This window comes from Rhipicephalus microplus, chromosome 1, assembly GCF_043290135.1.
Source record: "Rhipicephalus microplus isolate Deutch F79 chromosome 1, USDA_Rmic, whole genome shotgun sequence".
In the NCBI taxonomy this organism is placed as follows: domain Eukaryota; kingdom Metazoa; phylum Arthropoda; class Arachnida; order Ixodida; family Ixodidae; genus Rhipicephalus; species Rhipicephalus microplus.
Window position 1 is genome coordinate 227,442,589 of NC_134700.1, and position 23,883 is coordinate 227,466,471.

The window sequence follows — 23,883 nt, forward strand, 5'->3', positions numbered from 1 at the left end:
AGACAGAGAGTCTAAGTGCAACTGTACTTTATGATGAGGAGCTACACCCTTTTATAGAATGTAAAGGTAATATTACTGAAAAACATGGGAATGTTGGCACTTCTTGGGTGAAAGTGTCATTCAACTAGTGAAGTTAAAGAAAAAGCCAAGAAAATGAGAAACATGCCCACCTGAGTTGCAACCATCGCCGTCCCACAAGCACTTTAGTGGCTCTTCAAAAACATCCCCCCATAACTTGTATTTTCACTATATTGTAAGCCTTTTCATAAGCCACTCTCTCATGTAATGTCCCAACCAGAGAACTCCGAAATAATAAAATGAACAATTAAAACACTCTAGATTAAAACATTCTCTTGTGCATTTTTAAAACACAATTTTAGGTCTTTGTACTCCTCACATCTTCTTAAATGAAGTTGTTCTGTCAGGTAACTAAGCCTGCATTTGCAATTCAAAATGAGCCTGCATTTGCAAATCAATAATGTTGCAGCTAAGTGCAAAGCACAGAAGATATTAAATAACAACAATGTGACAGTGATAGCAGAAGTTCAGCAAATAACACTCAGTGATGGAAGCGACATTTTGCTTTTCGGAGCAGATTGCTAGAGCAGAAAAAATGGTGCTTTGGAGCAGGCTCAAGTGTCTTCGGAGCAGAAAAAAATGCTATAGCTTAGGGTTGTATTGGTGTTTTCAGAGCAAATGCATGTTCCTAATGACTCCTGAAGTCTAAAACATCACTTAAGCATCTAATAAGTATTTATATTATTAAACATAGCGTATGCTAGTATGCAGCTGGTATACAAGCAGTATAGTTGGCATAAATAATGGGCAGACCGGAGGGAGGGTGTCAAGAGAGTCTGGACTTTTCTGGTGTTCGGGCTGTGGAGGGCACCCCTTGCAAGTGTCCCACTTGAGATTTAGCTTTAGCACATGATATATTTGAGTTAAAAGTTAAGTATAGCACAGTCAACTTTTTGAAAGACTTTTTATCTTTTACTGCATACTTGTGTTAAATACCGCTCAGCTGTGCGAACTATCGAAATAAAAAAAAGGTGAAAAAAAAAAATAGACTAAATAGAACAATACAATTGCTCGAGGTCGGACCACATGCTTTTTTTTTGAAGTTTTATTTGAAGGCATGATTTAATTCTTATATAAATAAAATTACAACCCATATTAAAAATACGAATTGGACATGATGGCCTGATATCTGTCACCCCTTGAGATTTTTCTGGATTTACGCCACTGCTAGGACGATAGTGTATACAGCGTGCTTTTGGTTTTGCTTATGCTCACGGGATGGTCCCATGGTTCAACTTCATTCTTTTTATTTTGCCAACACCCCCACTTTGGAGCAGTTACTAGCAAATATTGCACTTTGAAGCAGCATTTCTCTTTTGGAGCCGTTTGGAGCAATTGCAGCAGCACCTCCATCACTGAACACACAAATTACTGCGTAAATATTTTTTCTCGCCATGAGTGGCAAAACACAAATAATAAATGAAGGAGGAGAAGCTTTCTTGAAGATACTTCAAGATGTAATAAAGTGTCTGCATTCCACTTATGCTTTTCTTTTGACTCTTTCTCTTTCAAGTAGAACCACTGCAGTGTCCATCAAGTGTGAGACAGTTTCATTCATACCCATTTCTTCAATATGCACTCACTTTTGACGTTCTTTTTAATCCAAGTATGTCCTAAATTTATGAAAAATAATGTGAAGCAAAATAGTGTATCAAAACGAGACACTGTTCCTAATTTGATCTTTACAGTACCTTACACTGCCCCCCAAACCTACCAGGACGGCCTTGACACAAATACTAACACTTGCTAGTTTGAGCCATGAAACATAGGTGGCAAATGGCGCTGCTCACAAATTGCACACAAAAAGGAGCTCAGTATGGTAACTCACCCTTATCTTTGTCTTGTCACCATTTGGATTGGATACATGGTACAGAACTCCATCGAAGTCGGCAATTTTGACTTCGACAGCCTCTGGTTTATTGCTGGAAGACGGTGAATGGAAGTTAAACGGGCAGTACGCGTTTATTTTTTATGCAACCACACACACTGCAGCTTAGGTAAGAAGACAAAACAAAACAACAAAGTAAATAGCGGTCTAATGCAATAGTTTCAGCTTAAAGGTCTACTTGTTTTGCACTGCACCCATGAAATTGAAAACTTCACTACGATCACACAGTGCGAAATAATTGTTGCATGCAGTAGCGACAATAGCATGTAGCCCGCAGAAGACAACAATAGAGAGAAGGCATAAGTGCTCATTATGAGCCCTTCATATCCTAACAATGCCGCAACCACAATGCTTGCAGACTGCTCTCTCTCTATCACAGGACAAGCGATCAGACTGCCGAGTCATCCGTCAAAAGCAAACTTAAGATGCTGGCACGCTTGACTGTGTTCGTAATTTATTCGTCTAGAGAGACGGGCGACGTGACCTACTGGCTGTTGCCTCTCGCCTCAACAAACTCGTCACTGACTATACGTTCAAATAGATGCAGAAAAATCTTAAGGAACAATTTTGATTTTGTCCAAGCAGTCTTATGGCATAACTATGGTAATAATAAACAAATCAGGTTTTTTATGCACTCCCATTTTTACAAACAAGATCAAAAACTTTGCATAGTAGCGACAGATTGTAAATGTAAGGTTAACTTATTTCTTCACTTCGTGTCCGCAATGTCTGTCTTTTGCGTCGTTACACGAATTAAGCGGAATTTTACATTTACGAAACTGAAACGTAGTGAGAAAGAACTAAGACCGTTTTGATGACAGCCATGTTCAGAACGGGCCATTTGATTGTTACGGTGCGGCACAATTCAAATGTTCGAAGTGCTTTGCAACAGCAGTTCAACACTCCGAACTGTTGCCGTTGAGCATTCGGAAAAGCATGCGCCTTTTTGTTTCTTTAACCAGCACGCTCGCGTTTAGTACGACAGGTCTCGGTGTCGCACTTCGCTTGGTGTTGGTCGCGATCGACTAATACGCTAAGCGTAGTCGCTCGAAGTGCGGTGCGGTAAGGTGCCAGCGAAGTTCCTAGCATAGCGGAGACTTTGCCGAACTAACTCTCCAAGCGTGAAATTTTGTGGCCGAAGCAGTCGAGCGACCTTACGCGGACAACAGTAAAACGAAACAACGATCGAAAACTTGAAGAGAAGCGATCGGAGGCGGTTTCGCAACGACGCGACACAATTTAAAGAAAGCAAATGATTCACGTCGCCAAGTGGGTAGGGCAGGAAGCGCACAGGTGCACGCTGTCATAGCAAGGTGCACCGTTTTACACGACAATACAGAAGCCAATGGCCAGTCACGAAGTGACAAAGAGTGTCACATGACGTTGAAAACCACACGTAACAGTACTAGTAGACGCAGATGATCAAAGAAGAATACACTTTTATAAACTCTTATCAGCAATGGACGATCGCCGAAGAGCCGTGCCGCCTTCTTATAGAAGTGAAACGAAATCTCGAAGAGCCAAAAGCAAGGTACTTACCCTGACTGAGCATTTCTGAACTTGAGCCGTAGTGTTTCTTCGATTATTCTGTTGTTGATTTCCAATAATATCATCTTAACCGGCAAATATAAACTTCACACAACACCCCGAACAACTACACCGGAAACCCACCGGCCGGACGCGAGGACGTGACGAAAAAGCCGTCACTAGTCTCGTATAACCTTAAGTTTGGTTGCAGTAAGCAGAGTCAATTTGTAAACAAATAAATACCTAATTAAACTTTACTTTACAAATATAATGTTGTGTCACAAATAGTTATTGAGTATAACAAATTGAACAAGAACAAAAAAAAACGCCAGTTACGTATTCAAGAAACGAGAGGGTGGTGAATGAACTAATCATAGCAAGATAAACCAGGCATCTCAGTTTAAGTCTCTGCGCTGCTAAATTATAACTTACCCTTTGCTACAGTTCTACTAAAAAGACCAACTGCATGAAAATGGTAAGTATGGCCTCATTTTGTTCTACAGCTTCAACAAAACGGCGCCGCAACACATAGGTTACGCATTGAGAACTGTGCACTTGGAACAAGCGCAGTGCTAAACGAAGAACACATGAACATATATTTGAGTAGGGACGCTGGTAGTCTCCTGAAACACTGGATCTATGATAGTAGTATAATATTTACTTGCCTACATGATTTCGAACAGTTGCTTCCAGCGTGTGCAACCAGAATGTCATGGCTACGTGGTAGGTTATATATGCAGATTATCGCTTGAAATCCCCGCCTATAAACGATTTTACACTATTTCACCGATGCCGACGGTTAACAATGTCATTATCATTTGTGTGGTGAAGCGCAGTGAACTTTTTCCTTTGATTCTCGTGGTATTCTACGTCGTATTGTTGCACAAACGCGGGCTGTTTATTGAAATGTTGTGATGACGTGTATACATTGCGTTTAAAGCGGGCCTCGCTTCACGCGTCACAAAATGCACCGTTGCAACGTATGTTGATCGTAATGTTCTCTTTTCAGGAAGCACTCATCATGGAGTTTGGGGAAGACATGTACTCCAAGATTAAGACGAATCTATCACGGGTGCAGATATATGAGAGGAGGGACCTGCAAGAGAAAGCGTTGGCTTGCATACCCGTTTCAGAGCTTACACGCAAGGCGCAGCTCACGATGATTAACTATGCATCCAGTGCCAACCCGGCCAAAGATAAGCGGGATCCCGGTTTCAGAGACTTTTTATTAATGGAACTGCTGCACTGGTTTAAGCAGTCATTCTTTTCCTGGGTGGATACGCTCGAGTGCAGCCATTGCGGTGGTTCCACAACAAACACTGGAGCTGGAGAGCCGACAGCCGACGAAATTGCCGGAGGGGCGTCGCGCGTTGAACTGCACGGCTGTCGCAAGTGCGGGACCCACGAACGGTTTCCCCGGTTTAACCACCCTGCCAAGCTGATTGAAACACGGAGAGGGCGCTGTGGAGAATGGGCCAATTGCTTTACGTTTTTTGCCAGGTCGATGGCCTTTGACGCTCGGTATGTGCTCGATTGGACTGATCACGTTTGGACTGAAGTCTACTCGGACAGCCAGCAGCGTTGGCTTCACTGCGATCCGTGCGAAGCTCTCTGCGACGCGCCCCTCGTTTATGAGGCTGGTTGGGGAAAGAAGCTATCCTACATTCTTGCCTTTTCCAAGGACGAAGTGCAGGACGTCACTTGGCGCTACACCTCGAACTTCGAAGCTGTTCGCGCAAGGCGCACGGCTTACTCGGAAATGGAGCTCATTCAGCTCATGCTTTCACTAACCCGGCAATGCCAGGTGTCGTACACGCAGAAACGCAGGGAGGAATTGCTGTTGAGGAGAGTGCTGGAGCTAGCGGAGTTCTTGACGCCGAGGAAAGCTACCGAGAGTGAGTTGCACGGAAGGTTGTCGGGAGCTCTAGCGTGGCGGCAGCAGAGAGGTGAGCTTGGAAGCTGGGTGCCCTTTGCATACAAGCCGATCAACAGCAAGTGCAGGAACATTATTTTCAAGTACTCGTCAGCAGTGGACAAATACTCCATCAGTGAGGATGGCGAAGAAGCAAGCCAGATTTCGGGCTGGGCGAAAGGAGCTTTCTCTATTGAGAAAATGTTTCGGAAGGTTAGACATGCTTCAGTGTTGTTGTTGTTGTGATGGAGCCATTGTGGACCATTTGTGATATATAGTTCTACTGCAATTGCTGGTTAATACCTGTGACTGCAACATTCTTTTGCTTTCTTGAGGTGCCCGACAGTGAGAAGTTTCTTACCAAAAAGCGCAACTAAACCAAGGTTGTGTGTTGGGTACAGAGGATGTAGATACTGACACACAATGCACTTAAATTATACTCGCAGCTGAACACTGCAATGAAGGAGCTAGTTGAGAAACATTATTTTACTACAGTACAGTTGCAATAGATGGTAATTGAAATGCAGTGGCAACGTCATCTGAGGGGTGGCACTACCATACTATTTTTTAAAGAGCTCCAAACAACTTTTAAAAATTTCTTTACAAATTTTGTGAAAACCCCTGTATCACAAACAGCATGCTGGATGGTTATCTTTTGGAAATATGGCATGGCTATGTGCTACGGTTAAGCTACAAATTCAAAGTGCATCTGACATTACCTGGATTGATGCTAATGATTAGTTAGCCCCTAAGAGACGACTGTCGCAGTGTGCGAATGCTTGCTGTAGGAACTAAGAAAGGAGGCGGGCGTGCTCTGTTATGGGTCATCGAACCTTTTTACGGAGCTTCCATTTAGTCATTTGCTCAGAGAGCGGCAAGTGGTGCCAATAGGGAGTATAGCAGAGGTGCATAAGAAACTGCAGGGACTATGTATTTATTTATCAGCCACCTAGAAATTTGTAAAGACACCTTTGAAACGAATTTTCGTTATAGTATGTTCATTGCAAACTTGTCATAGCTGCTGGAAGTTTTTTTGCTCAATGCTCAGTGTGGCTTAGGAAGATGTAGTGGGTGATGTTTGCAGATGGGGGTCTGCTCTCTCATGACAGCACTAACAACAATGCCGCTGTAGTGTCTTCACTGCTTTGCTTGAGCTGTTCACTTTCTTCCAGTCCCACTGTTTGTATTTTTACTACATGCGAAATAGGGAAATATGGAAATACTACATGCGAAATAGTTTGAAATGGGGAACATCATGCAGTTAGATCCCAGTGCACCGATTCATTCTGAGAATGCTCACGGCATTCCAATATGGGCTCTGTTAAACAGTCACAGTTCCAATGGCAGTGCAGCTGTGGCTGCTACTACTAGTACAACAGCATAATGTTTGTTAACGATTGAGAGGGTAATGTCTGTTGCAGACATGATAATGATTGTTGATTTATCATGGTGTACACTTTTACTTAGGGATAAAAGTGCTTGTATGTTGGTGGAGAAGCCATACCAGAGTCGTCATGTATACCTGTGCACCGTGGTAGCTCAGCATGTAATGTGTTGCACTCCTAACTTCGAGGACGAAAGCAGTCCAGCTAGCATGATCACAGAAATGGCCTGGTCTGAAAAAAAAATCTAATATTAATTGACTTCTAGTCAAAACTGTCTTTGATGAGTCTAGCTGGCTTCTTGCATGGTATGCTTCATTTGGCTTATTCGAATGGTTAATGCCTTTGAGTAGGCTGTCATCATTAACTGTTCTGCAAGACTTGGATCTCTTGGTAAAATGCGTTATTTGAAAAAAGGTAAAGAATGGACAAGGGTGTCATTGGTGGTGATGTCATAAGCAGCACACGGGATTCAGTGTTTCAGCTAACGCTTTATGACAGGCTTACATGTGACATGGAAGGCAGTGCACAGGTCTTTGTAAACTTGATATCTTGAAATATCCTTCTGCTTATAGTTTGAAGAGAAAATAGCGTTGGGATGCAAAATTACGTTTCCTGCACTTTTGTGAGGGTTTAGGCTCTGGCATTGGATTGAGACTGAACAAAAACAATTTTGCTGTATATAGCCATTGTTAGCTGACAATTAGCCAACATTACCTAACACCAGCCAACCATCAGCCAGTTCTGGTCGTATTAAAGTAGTTGTGCTTGGTCACACATTGCCATAGCTCATTAAAAAAGTGGGTGGAAGAGTTCAAGAAAGATTCCATTAGAAAATTATCTTTAAAAAGTTTGGCACACTTTATTAATAATTCTAGTGCTGTACTTATAACTTAATTTTAGTTCTGAGTCCAGTTACTTTTGAAATGTATTGCAAAGGTCAAATTTGCATCTTTTCATAATATACTACTGTAAGTCTCTTAAGTTGTAGTCCACATGGTGTGTAGCAGCTCCTAGCAGTCTTTTGCAAGCTGTGGTGGCATTTATGCAAACTCTCCTTTGCGCCAGTAAGATGCAATAAGTGCATTATTTTTGTGATGGAGATTTCTGTTTTTACAAGTGATGATGTGCTGTTTGCAAGGTAGAACAAGACTGGAAGATGAGCTACTTGGCGAGACAGGAGGGTGCACCTGAGGGTTCATTGTCTTGGAGGCTTGAGATCCCTCCTGGAAGGACAGTGGAAAAGCTGGACCTAACCTGTGTGGGAACCACGTATGAAAATGGATCAGTCAACTGGTCCGTGTCTACGGATGAGGAAAACATTCCCATTAAGGGCTGTGAGTATAATCAAGCAAGGCCTTATACACCAGCACCTGCAATTCTAGAGGTTTGAATTTTCTTCTACGTGGTGTTCATGAGTTGTCAACAACTTCAACTCGAGCACCACTGTCTTAAAAATACATGGTATGTTGTGCTTAGATTCTTTCCTAGTCATGCTCAGTGTTTGAATTTTCTGGAATAGAGGATGTATTGTTTGTTTTTAGTGAATATGAAGTTTCCATTAAGCAATTTTTGGCAACACTTTAAATTAAAGGCACACTAAAGGCAACTAATAAGTTGACGTTGATTGGTGAAATGGCAATCCAGAAACCTTGTAGTGTTACTTTTGTGCCAAGGGATTGCCTTTTTTGAAGTTAAATCATGTTTTAGCCGTTCGAATCGGGTTAGCGCATATCAAGTTACTCGCCTCAAGCAGAACATGTCGCGTCACTGTTGCCGTCAACAACGTTGCTTAGCTCTACTGCGCGGCTGCGGACACTAGTAACAATAGAACGAAAGTTGCGAGAGCCACAGCAGCAAAAACGACCATTGAACCATTTCCTGCCATGGCCTGCGAGATGGCAGATGTGCTTGGTTGAACTGGGCCCCTCTAGATGACATAACTTGTCCAGTTTAACCAGGCGAAAATTGAACTTTTGAACAACTTGTGCCATTCCCCATAATAACGTCCGGCGGTTCTTTTTTCCATGAATCAAACAAACGAACAAGTAGCGTTTCATTACGCCTCTTTATGCAAGGAAAGTTCTTTATTTAGTACTGCTAGTTCAATTTCTAGTGATTAATTGTAGGCAGTACATCTCGAGAAATCGAGACCATTTTGTGAATGTCTTATAGTAGTGCATGAGTTCTCATGCATTTACCTTAATTTCTTGGTAAGTAGGGCATGTCATACAATGATCTTTCACTCCAACATAAATTATTTGACTTTAGCGTCCCTTTGAGTATAGCTGCTTTGGTAAAGTGGGAATGGTGATAGCTAGTGCATGCTCACTCACAGTGCACACTTACAGTACTTGTACATTTTGTTATTTGAACGCAACTGCACTTGTGTTCAGGAAAATGCCAAGCCCAAAATATAGAAGATAATCATGTCCTCTTACAAAATTAGCAAGTATTAAAAAGAGCCTTATAGTGAAAGAATAATATGATATGTTGTGTCAAACTTCCCAGTATATTATGCCGCGGTCCACCTTGGCTCTGCTCATATATTTTTATTATGAATATGATGTAAAATATAAACAGATTACAAAAAAGAGAAAGTTTCATTGCCGGGCGTCATACCTAAAACCTCTCGCTCCGCAGCTCGCGGCACGAAACCACTAGGCCACACCGTGTACATTGCCAAGCTTACTAACAGCGAGCTATTTATATACACCACATACAATTTGCGATTCTCGAAGCTCAGCAGCTTCGGTGTGTTTTCATCATCAGTAGCGAGATGGCATGAAGGGCATACGTTGGGCGTAACCTAAAGGTCGTCGCGCTGTGCGTTGTAATGCTAGCGCATATCCTCAGGGCGTGATCACTCGGGCACGCGCACTTATCTCGTTATTGGGGCGTTTTGTATGTCTTTGCTTCCACTGCTAGTTATGTAGCTTTGAAGTTACAGCACGAAGGTTTCTTTGCTCGCTGTAGCAGCTGCGTTTACACAAGAAGTTTGCTGCTCACAGATGAAGAAATAAGAATTGTGTCATACTAGAATAAAACAAAACCATCAACCAAGGTAGAATGCACAAAGATTTTTGTGCATTCTACCGGAGTCCGGCAGATTCCCATTTGTCTTCGACCAAATAGAAATCCGCCGGGCTCATGACTATAAGACTTGTGACAGCCATTCACGCTCGCCCCATGTCTTTGCGTTCGAGCAGCACATTTTAAGTGTCGAGCTGTGACAGTTGTTAGTCAGTGCTCATCCTGTGTATGCTTTTTTCGTGTGTGCTTTCTGCTTGAGGTCTACACTGCAAGTTTTAAAACTGCTGGCTGTTCCTCGCGTGACATTACAATTTGTCGGAGGGATCGGAGGGATCAGCCATGTTTTTGTTTTTTTATTCACAAATTTTTCGCCCACGGATTGCATCCAAGTTGCCTAGCTATTATGTTATATCTTTTCTTTTTGTTTCAATGTGAAGGTTTGTTTGGGAATGCCTGTACAATGTTTTGTAATATCTTGCTAGATACCGAGTCTTGCCAGATTTTTGTCTGCTAGATACAGAGTCTTGTCTTGCCAGATACTATGTCTTGCCAGATTTTTGGTCAGCCGCGAAGAAAACCTATCAGATGTAACACTAAATAATACATTTTTGTTTAAATGCGAAGCAGCTCTTTGACTCACGTGTTTAACGCCATACGTATGTGCATCTGTACAAACGCTGCAGGTGTTGGAGCAGTGCCAAGTAGGTTACACCACAGCTGGGCGTTGACATCATGCTCCCCTCGCATGCTTCCCTCGCAGATGCGCTGAGATCACTCTCTTCCTCACCCGCAGCACGCTCGCCGCAGCACCCACAGCTGCTGGCTCCTCCGCCCGCTCGCAACACGCACGTCTCTCGCTTAACCCTCTCCACCACCTGCAACGCTTGACCACACATCGAATGGAAAAGGTCTTTCGGCTCGTTTATCTGCGATAAAACTTGCACGAAACCCAACCAGCCTCCCGCGTCTTTGCGTTCCAAACAAACATTTACTCGAGTAAACGACACAGAGAATTTCAATTCAAACCGTTTTTTCGTCACCCACGTCGATGCCCGTTTCGACCAGGTCAATGCTGTGCGCACCACTGCTGCTTCGCATCCCATCAAGGTTCTCTTTGGGGAGATGGTCCATAATTTGCCCTACCTTTAACTACCCACATAGGTGTGCTGGTTGCTTACTCTGGTCTGTGCATCACTGCGCAGTAAAATGAAAAAAATGTAAAGCAGACTCCTCTTAAACGGAACTCGAAGGGGCAAGAAAATTTGTTCCATTTATGAGAAGTTTCATTTAATCAAAGCCCACAAAATGAATTAAATAAGACTTTATTTCAAAAGCACCAACTGTGGCTGACAGAACATAAGGATTTTGAAGTATACAATACTACTATAGTGGATTAGAAAGAAAAATGTTGCTAATATTGCTTACAGATATATCTGTTTACAGCCGCACTTTCTCTAGAAACTATCTTAAAGACAACGCCATGCTGCTTTTTAAAATGGCTCAGACAGCCATCACTCACGCGCAAGTGCTCGATCCCCATGCGAGTAGTAATCTCTTTGGCCTTCTATTCGAAAATGGGGCTGCTGATCAGGAAGTTCGCACTGCACCCACACTTGAATCAGAGAAAAAGAGCATCTTGAATTTCTTTGTACGCGCCGTTCTCATCCGCATCTGTCCGTGGTGAAGTTCCCAAGCTTTGCTGCTTCTTCAATCTTCCCTTTGTTCTTGAGTATCCTCAACAGTGTGGACTTGGGAATATTGAGCGTCCTTACAGTTCCTGTGTTCGATAGGTCGTTGCGGTCATGTTCTTGAATGATTTTTACTTTCGTTGCGAACAAAAGTGCATTGTGCTGCCATTTTTTGTTTCCATCTCAAGTTCACAACTAGATGGAAACAAAAAATATGGAAACAAGATGGATCGTTTGCTGGTCGGTGTACGCGGACATGTGCAATCGCTCTATTGGCTTGACTAGGCTAGCTTTGGCATTTGTTTCATGGTTGCTAGAGTGCTGTTGCCACTTCCACCATTCATAGATTTTGCCCGTTTCAGTTTCATTTAATGGATGTAAGGGAAAAAAGTGTTCCGATTACCCGAAACTTTTTATCATTAAATATATAGGAGACCAACCAAATATGCCTAGATAGTTACATTTTTGCGGCTTTTCTGTTTAAGCGAGTTTTGTTTAATAAGAGTCCACTGTATGTATTTGTATATCCCCACTGAAGCAGATATGTGTGACAGAGCATATTAATTTAGTAAAGCGATCAACTGCACGCCGGCTTTTTCAGAGCATGTAGCTTGTTGCATGTGTTTGTTCAGTCTTTCACTGGCTCGTTGATTGAACTTAAGTGGTGAACTATCTCCAGGATTGTCAAACTGTTTTAGCCACCTAAAATCTTCGTTTCGCTACCCGATAAAGGCCTGTCTACACTTGTGACCTCACTTCGCTTGGTAATAGAATGGTAACTCACTTTGTTTCCTCGAGGAACGATTTTCACCCCTGACACATCTGCACAACCTGCAATATACGCTTCAATGTTTTGTGGTACAGTTCATATAGTGCTTCTTGCAATGATAATATTGCTCAATATCAGCTGCATTTATTTTAAAGAGCCGGTTTCTTGTAACTTCTGAAGCACATGGTATTAAAGTGGCAGCAGCATATGTTGCACTTACATCTTATTACTATACTCGGGGAGAACTTTCCGTGTCATCAGGATCTCCTGCTCTTGTACTACTCCGCGAAGTAGCCCAGTTTGGCTCACGTTTCGAATGACAACCGCATCTCTGTAATCCCACTGCACATAATTTGATACGCCTGCTTTCACAGCCATTAATGAGAGAACTTCGACACAAGCCTGTTCGGCGAGTCGTCGGAACAGCTGGTGGGCGACTCTAGCTCACCTAAAGACGAAGACGCCATTTTGACTGGGAGGTGCAAGTAACATGCGACATTGTCAGGCGCATCTGACAATGTCGCATGTTTTTACTTGCACGCATGTTTTACTTGCACGCGAAATAGCTCTTCAGAAAGCAATAAGAAATAATTGTATATCCCCTGCATGCAGCGTCTCTTTATAAACAGCAGCAGAAGTCAGGGGGTGGTGGAGCTCGTCATGCAGTTGTTGGCAGCCATGAAGTAGCAAAGTAATATAGAGAGACTCAATAATTAAGCAAGGTTTTTTATTTAGTGGCATTGAAAGGGTTCTGCAACTTTTTTAAGGGGGGACGTGGGTTCTAAAATTTTTTTTTAATTTTTTGCTAAATCTTAATCAAACTGCACTACCTATGCTAGTTTTTCATGCTGATTTCAAATCTCTAATTTGTTTCTTAATATTTCAAGTGGTTTAGGAAATATGAAGGTCTGAATCTTAATTAATAGCGTGCTTCTTACGGGACTTCTTGGCAATTTATTCTTGCTAAATCCAAAAAGTGAATGCATAATCCCAATGCTGGAGACTTGCTGTAGGGGGTGATGCTATTTTTGTCCATTTGAAGGCATTTTATATGCAAGAAAACGGACGAACACTTATGGTCACTATATTACAATAAATTTCTCTCACTAAAATCTTCAATGTTTTTTTTGAAGTGATCCTAGAGAAATAGAAATAGCATCACCCCCTAGATCATGTCAAGACGAATAAAATGATACCAACTTTGTCGCATTCACTCAAGTTTAACATAGGAAAAACCCGCGTAAGGCCGAGTGCAATGTGCAAGAACATCGAACTGAGAAAAACGCATTTGAAGTTTCTAGCAACTTTAACTTTTGCTAAAGTGAAGCTGCAGCGATATTAATGACATCATTCTGTAGCTCTATGTTATAGGATAAATGGCCATGCTAAATTTCACTGTACCCACCCAGAATACTGCTCACAGCTTGTTCTAGAACTATAAAATAGTAATTGACTCAGCATGAGAATTATTATTTTTTTACTTTGTGGTCGTTCCAGTGCCTTGCAAGTGAAAGGAACACAAAAAAATCATGTAATAATGTTGTCCTTGGATAGACAATAGATTTACACAATCTTTAGGCCTAAAACCAAGAACATTTATTTTTGCGAAAATTCTATTTGCCATCATGATTGTTTACAGCAGACCAGGGCTGTAAGCAGAGTCCCCTGCTGTCTTGTGACGCTTTGAAAGTCTTTCCTTTATTGAACTGCTGTCGAGATGCTCTCTTTGCGATTTTTATAGCCTGCTCTTGTCCTTCTCAAGGCTGCGATGCACCAAGTTATTGCCAGCGCTGTAGCCCAGCTTCTCGGCAATTTCCACGTTGCTTTTGGTTGTGCCTTGGTTGAAGCGACTGATGGCTTCAGCAACTGCCCTTTCAATGCTCCGCAAGGATGCATGCTGAGTTTTGGGGGCCTGCTGCCAAATCATAGCGTGCAGGCTCTCACTTGGGTTCTGGGTAATCCCATCGCTACACCTTTCCAAGAGGGCACTGTCGCTCAGCCACCTAAACACAGGCTCCAATGCCTCAGTTACGAAATCAGGCAGGCTGTCCTTGTGTGGTGGCGGCTTCTCATTTTTCGCAAGAGCTCTCTAAAATTTGCACCAAGATTCAAGGCCTTCAGGGCAAAGGTCATGCTTTGGTGTCTCATCAGTTGAAGACATGTGGTTCAAAGTTGCTAGAACAGCCTTCTGCATACCTGGAACATCGTTCCTGTGGCTTCTCAATGCGTAGCCATAGTATGAGGTGATCTTCTTTATCTTTTGTTGCGTAAGTCTACCCTTTCCACCAAGTGAGCCACCTTGAGCTTTTTTTCTTCTCTACAAGGGTACGTAAGGCAGCTCCCATACGCTTGTGCACATGATTTATGCAGTGCTTTTTGGCCACCTTTATCAAGCCGTATACCTATTTTTCTGTGAGCGCATGGAATGTCCTGCTGTCGCCGTCTGACAGCATTGTCGTATAACGAAGCTTGTGCTTTTCAAGTGACCGCTCAAACAAGCGTAGTGCTGCCTCCACTTTCATCTGGCCGGCATTACAATCAACATTCTTCTGGCACAGAGGGGCATGCTGAATGAGCCAGGCAGAATGTCCTGCTTCTCCTTCCTTGGGTCCTGTGGTGCAAGCCAGGCAAAAGTTCGATAGCACGATATGGTCTATCACGAGGCCACTATACATCTCAACAATGTAGCCAACACATTATGCGAGCTATGTCCACGCGTAAGCCAGGTACCGTCATAAATGACGTCGACGTTTCCGGGTGCGTTGCCGAACTCCGCATAAAGCTCCTTGACGCAAGCAACGCTCGCCGCTTCGCATTTGGCAGCAGTCGCACAGCAGGCTTCTTTCATTATATTCATGTGGCTTTGGTAACTCTTGTGGTGAAGCCCTCGATGCGAAATATTCATCCCGGCGAAGTAGTCCGACAGAGCCGTTGCCTCCTTGCCGATACTTTTGATGGCCTTCATGGCACGCATAATAACTTCAAACAGCCTTATTTTGGCGTCGGTCTCGTCGGCTATACGTGGGGACAAAAAACGCTCTTCGCGAAAGTCACAACTGCCGCACGTGGCTATGAGCTTCGAACACAGCCCATACTCTTTGTTGGCCTTTGAAATAGTGACGCTTCTTTCACCGCATTCTGGGCACGCGACAAGTCCAAATAACGAGCGTATCGCCGCCAGATCAACAATAACAAATTCTGTCCCGTTTTCTTTGCCACCATCCTCCAGATCAATATCTAGTAACTCGTACTTGCGTTCCGTCGCGCACTGCGATGCGAGTGATGCCTTCAAGCCCGCTGCATGTCTCGCGCACTCAGCAAACTTGTCCGCCGAATAAAACGCTGTGTCAATGCGGTCTAGGATGCTGCCGGAAGTGCAAGATGACGATCCGACGACGACACGATCCAATGAGGTGCTGCTGCAAGGCACAGGAGAGTGCACCTCTTCGGACACAAGTGGCCGCGGCTGCGCGCCGTCGTCGGAATGCGCCGCTTCGGTGGCATCGGGCGAAATCGGCTGCACATTGTCGGCTGCTTTCTTCTGGCGAGCGTTCTACGGGCGCCTCCGTTTCTTGCCGTACGCTTGGCGCGTCTTCTTCTTCAGACGAGTGTCTCCAATCATGCCAGCAAAAGACGGAAAGTCGGTGCGTCGGTCGCGTAGCACAAGCAGGCACGTGCGGGAAGCAGACGAACAACGTGCGCGAACGGAACCGGTGGCCGACGAACAATATAAAAAAAAAGCGCGGGCAACTTTGGCCGCATCAGCCAATGGGAAGCGAGGAACAAGGGGCTCGCCTGGTGCGCGCGCGCTCCGGCCAATCAGCGGCCCGGAAGGGGGCTCCGGAAAAGGGGCGAGTGCAGCCGTTCTGTTTAAGTGACGCCGTTTTGAAGGGCGGCAAAATGCGCACAAAGGAATCAGCTTCAAAACAAGCCCAAGATGGCGGCGATCGGCCGACTGCCTCGCCGGCGGCGCGCGCGGAAAGCTTGAACGAATTCGACCTGACGTGGGTTGTTTTGCGGCTCCCGTAGCGACTTCATAATCAATTTTAATCCATTTACTGATCGAATTCAGCATTCACAATTTGAGGACAGGTGCTTATAGGTCTAAAAATTTCAAATATCCCATTTTCTCAAAATCGACTTTTTGGACATTTTTCACCATTCAAAGACCCGCGTCCCCCCTTAAGTAATAATCAAATAACTTCCCTAAAAGAGCTTATCGACTCATGAATCGACAGCTGCAAAAATGTTAAAAGCCATTAAAAAATCAGTGAGGTACTAGAAATTATCACACGCTTCGTGTTTTTTCTGCATTTTGTAGCAGTGAGAGCGTTGAAAGTGGCATAGGGTGGGAATGGCAAGAGGGCAAGAAAATATGTGTCTTTTCTTCCTCAGGGTGCGTCATGATTTTGAGCACCTTAAAAAAAATCAAGAAAAGAAGCATTTTCAAACTCTCGACTTAATTTCAATATGAATGCAAGTCCACCCGCACACATGTGGCAGCATCTTGTGGTGGGTTTTGGAAAATATACTGCTCACGATGCTTAAATTGACCAATGGCCGCAAATTTTAATTTATGGTGTGATCATTAAGGTTCATGGTATTATTAATGTAAAGAAGGGCAAACAATTTGTAGTTGTGTGTTCATAGGAGCCTCGACTACCAATCTGTGGCATTATCTGACCAAGCTGAAATGGTATTGCAGGACCTCTGAAAAATTCGAATGGCAATTATAACTATACTTGAGGTGTGTTTACACTGCTCCTGCCACTGTGCTGTCGAGGTATCATTGATGCCCCAATGCACTTCGCATGCACAGGTGTAGAAAGTCTTTAAAAAAACCCAAGCGATGCACACTGCATTCGGCTGCCTTCCAGCATTGTAATTCATTGGTCAGTGATAACACGACACCATCAGTCATGGCGTCTTTTGGCCACACCAAACTCTTGCACCAGTGAGCACCATCATATCATAATGCATTTAGCTTCAAAAATGACCAAGCTATGCGGATGAACTGTCACACCTCTTTCATTTAGCTGTACATTGTGGATTAGGCTGTTCTGTGGCTTTTCTCCCTGGCATGAGCACTGTGCGCACACACACTTGCACGACTTATTGTCAGCGCACAACTTATTATCAGCTGTTTATCACGCCATGATGCCTGCACTGGTCTCACAGAAAAACACCAAGCGCCAGCTAAAAGAAAATAAAACCATGTTATCGTTTCAGTAACTTCTCTGTAGTACCAACAGTTTACCATTATACCGTTGAAGTGGGAATCTTTAACACTTTCGGGACTGTGAAAGAATCGTCTGCTTTTGGGTAGTCGAGGAAACATTTTTCTCCTGTCATATAAATCGATTGATGCCAAGGCATAGAGTATGAAATGATAGAAAAATTGGTCGTTTTAACAGCATTACTTTCAAACAACAGATTTATTATACATATCAGAAAATGATGAAAACAGAAAAATGCAAGCAGAAAAAAAATTTCATATGAACATTGATGCTACTCCGTATAGCGTAAACATTAGGAAAACAAATCAAAATATGGATTTTTAACATAGAGCTTTTATGGAATAATGTTGCAAATATTAGCTCTGTAAGTTATTCTGTCAAAGGGGTATTGAAGGCTCACCAGTTTGCGATGTCAGATTCGTGGTTGGCAAACCAAAGTCAACAAACTTTGGTTCACCAACCACGAATGTGCGCAGTTATTTCTGTTTTCCTTGGTAGCATTAAGAGGTTTAACATCAATTTTTTTGCTTACTGGTTCCGTTGACCTGTTTCTCCTTTTCTTTTCAGCCAATGGGGCACATTCAATAGAGTTGCAGAAAAAGGCAAAGTTTGTGTGCTTGAAGGCAGTGGTTAGTGGTGGCCGAGGAACCACTGCCTGGCAACACGCGCAGCTGTGCAGGGAATCATTGGAAAACCAGCAATACAGTTTAAAGATGGCTGTGACACTTTCAGACTGAAGAGACAGAAGCATACACCAAGTGTACTATTCACTTTATGCAGCATGACTAACTCCTGAGGAGTTAGGTGGTTCTCAAATTAGGTATTGAGTTGCTTTTAAAGAATTGAGTGGAAATCTTGTTTGTTATACTTAGGTTTTTATATTAAGTGTTTAAATGCTTTGGAATATGCATTGAATCAGATCTTTAAACGTGCATGTTTTTGATAGCCTCACATGAATATTATACCGCACTTAAAATTTTATAATCCTCGCAGGAAGTGCCACATTTATAAATGATAGAATTGCTTACATGATGCGAAGTCATGCATCATCTCGTTGGTTTCGTGCAAAATCATCTGTAATGTTACACTGTGCACCGTTGTCACAGATCTGTAGCTACTTGAGCAGTTGTAGGGACACAGAGAAGGTGCAATGATTGCTATTGCTCGAGCAAAAAACAAATATTGTGTTGAACACTGTTACTACACTCTAGCAAAGCTGAACCTTTTTCTAGCTTCCTGACACATAAAACCTGGGAATAAGCTTCTTTCTTTACTTCTCCATTGAGGTGTAAATAAATTTGGTTCATTAATTTGTGATATGTTGGCATGAATTCTTTTTTTGAAACATCTTACAGATTGGGATTTCGTAGTTACATTCTGTTATGTTTATGGCTTGTCAGTTATTGTAACCAAGGCACTCAATATTTAAACGCCTGCAATACGACAATCCAATAAAATATCATGGTGAGGATTGTTCGAGATTAAAAAAAGTTTGTGGTGTTATTGGTAAAAGTGTCACTAGTGATTATTAATGATAAAATAATTGCACAGAAAAGTTTTTGGGTTGTGGCAGAATATTTTTAATGTAACCTCAAACAAGGTTTTTGATGCCATATTTCACACGAAAATTGTGTTGTTATGTTACAGTAGCAGGTTCAGGGTAAGCACTATTACATTCGTATTTTTTTTAATCTACATATTTGTTCCTATTTGTGTGCTATGACATACATGCAGCATGTAATAGTGTGTTGGCAATAAATTGGGGCTTCGAATGTAAAAATAAATCTATTTGAAGATTGACACTGTGTGAACGTATTGCTTGTATCTTATCGAAAAGTTTGATGAAAGTATGATCGAACTGGCAGTGCCAAATAGCTGAAACTGCATAGAGCATAGATTGATAATATCCATATATCCTCACAGTGATCCTGAAACGTATGTCGGGTAAATAGAGCTGCTTTGATGAAAGCTTTCGATAAATTGAGGCAGTATGCCAGAGCTCGTGACTCTTGTAGAAATTTAGGGCAGTGCCAAACATCATTGCAAAGTGCAGAGGCTGGTCAGATGCCAAATATTGGATAAAAAATTTTCGGTGCTTTTGATACAATCTTTTACTCCCAGATGTTTGAGGTAGAAGGAGTCCATGCAGCATGTGAGCATTGTGTCAAGAAATTGATATCGCTTTTGTTTCTAGACATGTGCAATACTTTCATCTTCACCAGTCAATTGTTAGGAATTTTGGCACTTTGTTGGGGAGTGCCAGGATTTGTGTTTCAACACTGCAAGCTAGTGGAGCTTCATGAACGTGCTAGTTCTATTATCTTTTAACTGGCTATGCACCCAGGTATATTGTTCGATGAATAGGTGTTTAGTTTTCACTGTATTTGTTGTATCCTAACGTTTTGTCGAACATGACATTTTGTTCATGTCACATATTGTAAGACAAACAGCTTAAATGATGCTTTTCATCAGCTCTCACTGCGTGTATCAGTGAGAGCTGATGGTATCAGACAGAAAACCTGTTGTACTGTGCTGTGACAACTTATGAACTTCTTGCACTTCACTACTAAGGCCCCATACTGTGGCGCTGATATTAAGAGAATAGGTCTGATCCCATTAGTATGCTTTTATTCTTTATGACCTTGATAGCATGTATACTACTGTATACTCCATGTCGCAAGGTGGCTGCAGCGATGTGGATGCTATGGGGCCGATTAGCCAAGAGGACAAGCGAGCACGCCTCATGATTTGTTCATCCACGCCACATCGTCTGCTCGGCATCCCTGTTGCCGTAACGCGTTGGGCGAGTAACGTGAGCAAGGGGTATCAAACAACGCTTTTAGCATTGGGCAGCAATGGCAGTGCTCTGAAACGTGCGCGCACGCACACACACACACACGCACGCACACACACACAGACAGACAGGAGTCATCAAAGCAGCACACATCGACACTGGTTTCTTGTGCCGCTGAAATTAAGAAAATGTCGCTGTTGTTAAATGTAAAGCACATAAGTTCTAAACCGACTCTTGTGTTAGCGTTAGATTTACTTCCTGGCACTTCTACAGCAACGTCTTCATGTCTGTTTAGCATCGTTGCCAAGGTTCACAATTTTTCAGAGACAAGGCTTAATTGGTGTGACTGAATAAACAGCTAATATCAATAATGAAGACAAAACATATATCATAATTAGTCCTCAGTACGAGATGGCACAAAGTGATTGGAGATTCGACTGTTCATTTATTTCTGCCAGGACAGGGGCCAAGTTGGCTGTTAAACATCATTAGTAAGAACATCGTTAGATGCTAAATTATGTTTGCAAAACTTGAGAGTTTCAGTGCTTTTGATTATTCTCAAACTGCCTTTTGTTTTTTTTGTTTGGAATCTAGGGTGTATATCTGCCATAGTGATTAATAATTTTGCTATTCTAATTTGAGAGCTTGTAATAGTTGCTTACTACACCCAGTTTAACAAATTAAGCAATCACTGTAGACTACATTGGTGTTTTTTTTTAAAATGGGTCCAGAAGGGTGAAAATGCTCACTTGCCTTTGGGAGATCGTAAATGAAACAAAATTTGTCTTGTGGTACGTATCTTAAAAATTTAAGATATGCATTGAAATACATCAAGTTGCAACATCAACCAAACCTTGCCAATTCATGTTCATAGTGTTCATTTCATTTTACTTACCCTCAAGGCCATGTGGCATTATAGAGGGGAGTGGTTACAAGTTTACAAGGAACAAAATACAGCATGAAATTGAGTTATTCAATTAACAAAAACTCATTATTCAATATTAACATAATACATAAAAATACATACCATAACATAATGCTTTGTACACTTTTTAATTATACAAAATTAAGTAATTCTTGATAGAAAAGATCATTATTAGTAATAGTTACTATGTCTTTGGGTAGATTGTTCCAATCTGCTAATTTACAAGGTATACAATGTACAAAATAATCTACTAGAGCTATTTTGTTATCTGGCAAAGGGTTAATTAGGTGCCAAAATTTGCATACATTGGTTGAGAGCCTTTCCGGCAGTGTATGAGAAAGTGAAACTTGGAGGATTTCAGGGCGGCAACGTAAGTGTTGTGTGCAGTCTTGGAAATCGCGCAACGTTCTTCAGTGGGTGTTAGTCTCGCAGATTTGTAGTCATTTTTTATGGTTAGATAGTCGTCTGATGTAGCCGTGCCATGGTGCCTTCTGATTAGAGATGATGATACGGTTAGGAATGTATTTTTTGGTGAGTTCATCTACTTTTTCAGCAAAAACATCCCAGTTTGCTTGTACACAGCAATCATCAAATTGAGAAAAAAAGGAATCAATGAAATTAGACAATTCAGCATTAATGGCATCAAAATTTAATCTTTTAAAATTACATATTACGTTTTTCTCATTAGTTCGTTTGGGAGGTGGCATTTTAAGGTGAAAAGCAAGCAGGGAATGATCACTGATAGGGGGCAGACAAGTGATTTTAGAAGCTAAGGTAGGTGTGTTAGTTAAAATTAGTTCAAATGTATTTGAAGCAGTACTCTTTACTCTGGTAGGTTGGGTGACCAGATGATACAGACGAAAATCAGAACAGATATCTATGATATCCTTGGCGTGGGCCGGAAAGGGTGATAAGCATGGTGGATCTGTGGTTTAATTCACCTACTAAGAACAAGGGCATCGAAGGAAAACGAAGCAACTATGCTTCTGGAATCGTGGAGTTCACTTAAGAATGTTTGTGTAGATGAAGGGGAATGATAGAATACCCCTAAGATAATTTTTAAGTGACCGATTGTTAGCAGAACCCATAATACTTCAATGTCGAGATTAATCTGAATGCATGACGACTGAATGCATTTAGAGATGGCCAGGAGCACGCCTCCACCTCGACGCGTGGTGCGATCACAGCGACAGACAGTAAAGTTTTGCGCTTTATCAAACAATTCATTGTCATGCGCATTTGAATAAAGCAACATTTTCTTAAGGGCAATTACATGAGCCCCGCGCGAATCTATCGCGGATGATAGTCAGATTTACTGTTAGAATAAAGGATGGATAGCTGGGCTGTGGAAGATGATAATAGACCACCGCCCTTCTTTGTGAACTATTTGTAGGAGGATGTCGAGGGCGACCTACGTGAGAAGCATGTGATTGCAATTCTTCGACGATACCAAGGCTAGCATTATAAACGTAACACTTGTTGTTTCCTACCAGCTTATTGTAGCGGAGTTTAAAGGAGGCAGGATTAGGCTGATTGTTACGGAATTCGCTTAGCTTTTTGCGGGCAAGACAGCGTTGAAAATACGTTTGTTAACAACGAAAGCCTGGTGAGATCAACACATCGATACCTCCGAGAGGTGTAGGCACTCAACATTTCACAAACGAGTCATGTACAATTTCATTCGACATTGCTTAGTAAACCGTATACTGTAACGGCAGCATGTTTATGTTTACTAATCCAGCTGTTTGACGCATGGATTGGTTGAAGTTTCGCAAGCACGAATAAAATGGGGAAGTCGCACAGGGACGTACGATGCGCCAATAAATGCGTCATTAATGCCCCCCCCCCCTTTTTTTTTTCATTCACACGTAAATACCCACACAAAGCTTAGAAATCAGGTTCTTTGAAAGTGGGTTGGGCCGTTAGTGTACCTCTGCCTTTCTGCGCATACTTTATTGCACGTACTCAATATCGGTGTCGAACCTGAGTGAAACAGTTGGACATGCCGCCCGTGTTCTGTTTGTGTTTCATTCCTTATTTCTCGAAGAAAAGAAAGAGGAAATTCAAGGACTCATCTTTTTGTTGTTGTTGTTGTTGTTGTTGTTGTTGGACACAATATCAAATAAATCCGATAGTAATGCCAAGGAAAGTATAAGGTACGTTATTAGTATCAATTGTAATATAAATATGAACAATGAAAAGTGGACGAGAAGATGAGTTGCCGCTGGCAGCGACCGAACCTGCGTCTTGTCATGCATGTGATACCCAATGTAGGCTTCGCCTCAAGGTGAGTATCCGTGCCGCGAAACACGCTTTACAGGAGGACATAAATGGTGGTGGTACGATTGGGCGAAGCGTAGTGTTGTTCTATCACGCTCAGTATGAGCTTCGCCACGCGAGCGCGCGGCCGAGCGCACTGCAAGATTGCACAGTGGCGCCGATAGTGGCTTGTTTACGAGTTAATTGGAGGTATTTCGCACCTAGAGAGAGTTGGGTGCCCCTGCGAGCGTGCGTCGCTCCCACTTGCTTGCTTACACCCTCGAAATAATCATTCGTGAAGTTGATACCACCGCAGGTCAAAACGAGGATGAGCGTGAAATCAATTCGGAGCGATGCGCAGTCGCAGGAACAACCAAACTCACGCCAGATA

At 42.4% G+C, this 23,883-nt stretch overlaps 2 protein-coding genes across 3 annotated transcripts in view; one reads left to right on the forward strand and one right to left on the reverse strand.

Annotated features, from left to right (window-relative positions):
- The window catches only part of Arpc2 (Actin-related protein 2/3 complex, subunit 2), a 41,135-nt gene extending 37,471 nt beyond the window's left edge, over positions 1-3,664 (reverse strand). The window contains exons 1-2 of the mRNA XM_037412378.2: positions 3,506-3,664; positions 1,907-2,000 (exon numbers count right to left, since the gene is read on the reverse strand). Coding sequence (XP_037268275.2) covers positions 1,907-2,000; positions 3,506-3,579 — 168 coding nt within the window. The 5' untranslated portion in view covers positions 3,580-3,664. The remainder of the gene's footprint in view (positions 1-1,906; positions 2,001-3,505) is intronic.
- A 164-nt stretch (positions 3,665-3,828) lies between these two features.
- On the forward strand, positions 3,829-18,303 carry Pngl (N-glycanase Pngl). 2 transcript variants are annotated; one of them, XM_037412377.2, is made up of 4 exons: positions 3,829-3,968; positions 4,503-5,618; positions 7,929-8,124; positions 18,082-18,303. In XM_037412377.2, the coding sequence occupies exons 1-4, from the start codon at positions 3,960-3,962 to the stop codon at positions 18,249-18,251; spliced, it is 1,491 nt and encodes a 496-aa protein (XP_037268274.2). In that variant the 5' UTR covers positions 3,829-3,959; the 3' UTR covers positions 18,252-18,303. The 2 variants fall into 2 exon arrangements, with proteins under 2 accessions (XP_037268274.2, XP_075747611.1); XM_075891496.1 differs by lacking the exon at positions 18,082-18,303 and adding an exon at positions 10,504-10,727.
- The last annotated feature ends 5,580 nt before the right edge of the window (positions 18,304-23,883 follow it).

Bases quoted from the DNA above. Each gene is read 5' to 3' on its own strand.
- Pngl (XM_037412377.2), top strand. The intron at 5,619-7,928 runs GTTAGACATGCT...GCTGTTTGCAAG, and splicing joins TTGAGAAAATGTTTCGGAAG to GTAGAACAAGACTGGAAGAT. The intron at 8,125-18,081 runs GTGAGTATAATC...TTTTCTTTTCAG, and splicing joins AAACATTCCCATTAAGGGCT to CCAATGGGGCACATTCAATA.